Genomic DNA, 6,000 nt, shown 5'->3' with positions numbered 1-6,000 from the left:
GCGCATTGCTAGGAAGACATTTTATGTTTTTTCACGTTTCTTTGTATGCTTGCCCGCTACGGCTTGAACGCTAGCAAAGATGCAGTATGTAGGTATACATGAATAAATGTACAAGCGAAACCATGTTCTAACAAACAGGCAAAAAAATGCATGCACACAAATATATATATAATTTATAGATGTAATCTATAGATGTACATGTATAGATGCATACATGAATTTTCAAATCATAGGCAACTACGACACCAGGATTCACCGATTCACACAACCTTGTTTTCATTCGACGGAGCGGGACATTTTCCGAGCATGAGACAACCTCTTCACAGCAGCTGCAGATACCCTGTGCTCGCGGGTGGGTATTGTGTAAAACATATTGTTGGTAGGCCTTGAGAAAACAGCGGAACAATATATCCTGGTTGTCGCATCTCCATCAAACAATTTTTTCTATATTTTCAAGGCACTAAGGTGGGTTCGGTAAGCGGCAGTACCCAAGTCTTCGAAATCAATGTCCGTCTTGTGAAACTGAGTGCCAGTCTTCAACACTGGTTGCCTGTGTATGCCATAAAATGAGTCCCTTATCTTTTACCAACGCATGAAACTTTGCTCTGTGACTGTAACTGCTGCTGCAACGGCTCCAAACGACTGATCATGTGAGTGTGTTGCACTTGCGATACGTAAATATTGGGTCAAAACGTATTCTCTGAATAGTCGCGTCCCATGTGTCAAGAATGAAGCCAACAGGGTCACCTTACCCAATTTTTATTGCTGAAGGTAAAGGGTTTAATTAAAAAAAAATACTATGTTCATGAATTTGTTGGCATGACAGAGGCGCTAGATGTGCGGGAACAAATTATGCAATTGTGGTTATCGGGTGATCCATTTATCTGCATAAGCAGTGCCTTTTATATACCGCAGAACCAGCACATCCATCTCCGGCTGCCAGTTGTGGTGAAATTAGGCAAGGCAATGAGAAGCACAGGTAGTGTGATTTCCTCACGACAGATGTAGGTAGTAGTAACGAAACGCGCTTGCGTTGTAGACAACGACAGCACCAGAAAATTTCTTACTACCCTGAGCCGGAAAGTGCCAAGAAGCGCACAGATTTTGCCGTGTATTACTAACACTAGGACTTAAGGCAAAAGATGATAGTTGTTGGCAAACCCGCGTTAATCAAAAAACTGTCTTAATGAGACTAACGGAAGACGTCTAGTACACCCTTTTTTTCGTTCGAAGGGAATTAAAAGCCGACACACGCGTCCTCCCTATTGCTTCCAATTAAAAAGCAGGGACACATGTAAATTCCCAACAGACCACTTGTGAAAATACCTTCAAGCTTCCGCACGTCCAGCACACCCTAGGCTTCATTAAACGCATTGTTTTATTCCACGTCAAAGTCCTCATCACGGCTAGATATGTATTGTCGAAGTTCGCCGAATTATTTAATGTCAGATATGCTACTACTGATAGGTGTAACTTGAAGGGACAAGAAGAGAGCAGAGTGGGTCAGGGAACAAACGCGTGTTAAGGATATATTACTAGAAATTAAGAAGAAATGGACGTGGGCAGGGCATGTAATGCGAAGGCAAAAAAACCGTTGGTCATTAAGGGTAACAGAGTGGATCCCTAGAGAAGGCAAGCGTGGCAGGGGGCGGTATAAAGTTAAATGGGCACATGAGCTCAAAAAGTTTGCAGGCATAAATTGGTCGCTGTTAGCACAGAACCGGGATAATTGGAGATCAATGGGAGAGGCCTTTGCCCTGCAGTGGGCGTAGATAGGCTGATGATGATGATGATTATGATGATGATGATGATGCTACTGCACTCACGTCCAGGGAAGATGCTTTTCCTTTTTTCATCATGTTTCATCCGGTCCTGCTAGAAACAAAATTGAATTGGGCACTCGCATTTTTTTCTACTACAGCGAAGCTCTTTATGGCTGGGTGTCCGTAGATTAGTCGTCGTCAAATCTGGGTGGACCAGTATCCTGGGCCAGTATATATACTGAATGCAAAAGCACAGGTGTTGGGTAGGGAAGTGGGGATGCCGGTACTGCTTGCGTCGCCATGCTCCAGAGCTGCTGTGTATGTAAACGGTTCAAAGTAAATCGCCGTATACACTGCCCCGATGAAATTTGCAGAACAAGTGTCGGGTCAAAGATAGGGCGCTCATTCTTTTTATGGTTTACAATGGCGGGCCACCTGTCAATTCCCCTCTCGTTATCACCCTTACTCTTCTCCCTCGACGATGTTTTCGCATCTTTTGGCTATCATGACTTAGAGGTTCCACTACTCCCCTAGCGCGAATTGCGTTCTGATAAGCGTATGGGTGTGGGCAGGACATGTAATGCGAAGGCAAGATAACCGTTGTTCATTAAGGGGAACAGCGTGGATCCTTAGGAAGGGTGAGCGTCGCAGAGTGCGGCAGAATGTTACATGGGCAGATGAGATCAAGAAGTTTGTGGGGGTTAAAGTGGTCGCAGTTAGCACAGGACCAGGGTAATTGGAGATCCATGGGAGAGGCTTTCAGAGTTCTTCAATATATACAGTTGAGAAACTCCGCTTCAGAACCCGGGCCGCGCGTGCCCCCCTGCTCCGTTGAACTGAGGGGCAAGTGTACTGGCGCGCCCCTAGGGGACGAAAACTGAATGTCAATAAAGTATTACATAATCACAATTTTTTGGTAAACTAAATCTTGCTTTTAAATTCGAAGACATTATTATTTAAAATGTACCTATGTGTTATGTTTTTCGTTTTATGACTTACAGCAGCGGCCGCAAGCATTTCAGTACTGCTTCAACTTTTTGCCGACAGACGACAGGCTAGTCAACTTGCCCCTTGCTTGCCCCCAGCGCCGCGGGGGAACTGAAGACCAGCTTTTGATAAATGGGTCTATGGGGAGTTTCGCAACTGGTATATATTCAGTAACTCTGATAGGCCTTTGCCCTTCAGTGGGCGTAGATTAGCTGGTGGTGATGATGATGTGATTATGGTGATGACGATGACGATGAAACGTTTAACGTGTCACACGCAGAGAGCGCGAGAAAAATTAAACCCACCTCCAGGCCTGTGAAATCTGGTGAAGCTGCGGAGCTACGCTGGTGTGAATGACGACGAGGTACCCACCGTCGCCATGCACGGTATGCAGGCCACCCAGCCTGTTTGGTCCCAACCGCAGAACTTCCGGGTTAGAAATTGTATACGTCCCAGTCACCACCATTAGTAGTCCGGGTCACCATTTGTAAGAAGGGGGCGAGGATGCAATAGGTGAATATGGCTTCATACATTGGTTGTGGGTGCTTAGGCCCGGCCATGAGTGTGAGCGGCTAAGACATGCGACCGCCCAGGTACGCTGACATTCTCGATTTGTTTGCGTGGCTCGACTCGTGCTCCAGGCCAGGCCAAATGATGGCGGTGGCGTGGGCTTAAGATGACGACAGTGGTAGTAAACGCATATGCATGAGGCCGCCGCTAAACCCTGAAACGCTAATCCATTATGATTGCTTTCGTCATTACTATTCATTTCTGCAATGCCTTTTGGTTCGCTCCTAGTCTTCCTTCATTTGCTTGGATTTTTGGATCATTCTTGTCTATTCCTGGATCATTCGAGGTCAACCATCCAGCGACACATATGCAGCTTTCACCTCAAACATACATAATGTAGGGTATGAAGAATGTTTTACAATCATTCGCACCATTATACGCCGGTTTTCATGGAGAAACTTCAAGCGCACTTTAATCTGTCTTTACGGCTCTACCTTTGCCCGTTAACCAGCCTGCGGGAAATGTCACAAAATGCCCAGTAAACACAATAAATAAGATAAGTTTTGAAGTTGTTTTAGTGCCTTCCGCCACGATGTGTATGCGTTTGCATGCAGCAACGCTAGTTATTGATGTTAAACTGTCTCCGCAGCTTTTCCTCCGCGTGGAATTGAAGCATGTAAGGAAGAGCCATGGTGCTAAAATGGACACATTGCAGCAACTTAGCAATAACTTGCTTTTCTGCGCTACTTCTGCTTCGCCCGGTTATCACGGAGGGCGAGCATATTTTGGAGGAGTGCGAAAAAGATGCCGACCCGGACGCCTGCAGGAACACCGTAAGTGCTTTCGTTAGAATACTGTGAACAAGATGCACTGAAGGATGCCCTTCCGACCAACGTGAACTGGCGAGGAGGAAAAGAGCGCGCGAAGGGCGTCTCCCGTAACGCTGTGCAGTGTGTTCTCGAATTTCAAGCGGTTCGGGCGCGCTCGATGAATTCATTGCTAGGCTTGGCTTGGCTCCACCTGCGCGGCTGGGCGAAGGTCGAACAGGGCACCTCATCCCGGAGAAGTTCGTTTTTCTTCTATTTTGTTAGCGAACGCTAGTGGGCCAAGCTCAAGCTTGAGCAGCTCTGCTGTTATTAATGAAGAGTGTAGGCAATTGAGAGAGAATAAAATAGAATAAGGTAAAGATTAATGCGGAGCCATGTTAATTTAGAGACAAAAATTGGGATTGAAAGCGGGAAGGAAAGGGCCAGTTGACAAATGTTGCGATATCTGCCTGCGTAATAGCTCGTAATGACATCATTGTTGCCAGTTATTTGACAAAATTTGCATATTCAATTGGACGGAGGTTTTGCAAGGGCAGAGGCCTAGGCTTATGAACTTCTTACACCCAGTTGAACTTGACCTGCCAAGTGACAGCAGTGTGATTGAATCAGCTACAGCACCGCGTCCACGACGCATGGTTTGCCCGTCATGCAGATTCTCTGCATCACAACCAGCCAGTAGGTTTGGGTTGGAGTAGCAGCCCTAAAAACCTGTGCTGCATGAACAATGCAAAGAAGGTATTCCAAAAAGGGTAAGAACAGAAGAAGAACGTGGATTGACGACTTAGTATTTTATTGAAACAAAAACAAAACACAAATGCTGTAGTCCACCTGTATTGCAGAGTGCCTGAACATGCGTAGCTTGAGCAACGTAAAAAAGCGTATTTCATTGCACTAAAATTACAAGTTCGTGCAATGAACAGCAGCGCTGTGCTTGTCCTTTATCGCGCGCTAACTTTTCGGATATCCAAAAAGGCTAACAGAAGAGCAGCAAACGCAAATGACGAGCACAGATTTACAGCTGTCATTCAGTTGTCGTTCCAAGAGCAAATAGGAAATTCAACTAAACTTATAGTGTATCATACGTCATGGGAACAACTCTTCTTTTTTACAATTTGCCGATTTTCCTGGGCTTCCATACCACGCACAATATTGGTCAGCAGCTTCATTCAGGGTTCACCACCCATGTCTCACAAGGAAACCCGTTAAGCGTTCAACGAGAGAATATTATATACGGCTATCATGTCCTTTAATCGTCAGTCTGCGGAAGGACATGTCATTTACTTCTTTATTCTCTCCTCGTTAAAACAGACAGAGATAATTGCGGACAAAGGCTACCCGGTAGAAGAGCACGCCGTGGTGACGAAAGATGGCTATATCCTCTACATTCAAAGAATCCCATACGGCCGCAAGGGGCGTGGCCAGCGTCGAAGGCCAGTCGCCTTTCTCCAGCATGGTCTAGCCGACGCTTCAGTTGACTGGGTCATTAATTTTCCTCAACAAAGTCTCGGTAAGTTCACATGTACAATTGTTCACTTCAAGTTTTGTTGCTTACCCTTGCTTTGAAGGGCCCATGTTGTTCACCTGTGATGGCGTATCACCACGCCTTCATAACTATCACCCTCAGCGGTGCATGCCATCAACCAGTCTGAATTAACTTCAAGATGTTCCTTCTCTAACAGAGTTAATACCTTTTTATTACCCAAAACAGGCACTTGGTGACACCATGCTTCCGTACTTCCGCCGATTCTCACAACTATTAACGAGAGTGGTTTCGCTCCTCCATCACCTCCCGCGTTCCTGCACTACATTTATTTAGAAAGGCGATACCAACGGACTTTCAAGGTTCTTAAAATGGCCTTTAAATCTATCTAGGGCCCTGCTTTGCATTTTAATTGCACTGGTCCAACAATCCT

General features: G+C 45.7%; 1 protein-coding gene across 1 annotated transcript in view; it reads left to right on the top strand.

The window, feature by feature from the left end:
- The first annotated feature begins 441 nt into the window (after positions 1–441).
- Positions 442–6,000, top strand: part of LOC144145941 (gastric triacylglycerol lipase-like) — a 43,021-nt gene continuing 37,462 nt past the window's right edge. The window contains exons 1-3 of the mRNA XM_077677811.1: positions 442–650; positions 3,910–4,093; positions 5,396–5,594. Coding sequence (XP_077533937.1) covers positions 3,950–4,093; positions 5,396–5,594 — 343 coding nt within the window. The 5' untranslated portion in view covers positions 442–650; positions 3,910–3,949. The remainder of the gene's footprint in view (positions 651–3,909; positions 4,094–5,395; positions 5,595–6,000) is intronic.

The sequence above is a fragment of the Haemaphysalis longicornis genome, unplaced genomic scaffold (assembly GCF_048455015.1).
Source record: "Haemaphysalis longicornis isolate Haplotype H1 unplaced genomic scaffold, Haemaphysalis longicornis Haplotype H1 scaffold_7, whole genome shotgun sequence".
In the NCBI taxonomy this organism is placed as follows: domain Eukaryota; kingdom Metazoa; phylum Arthropoda; class Arachnida; order Ixodida; family Ixodidae; genus Haemaphysalis; species Haemaphysalis longicornis.
Note: the sequence above shows the minus strand (reverse complement) of the source record. Positions and strands in the feature narration are given on the sequence as shown.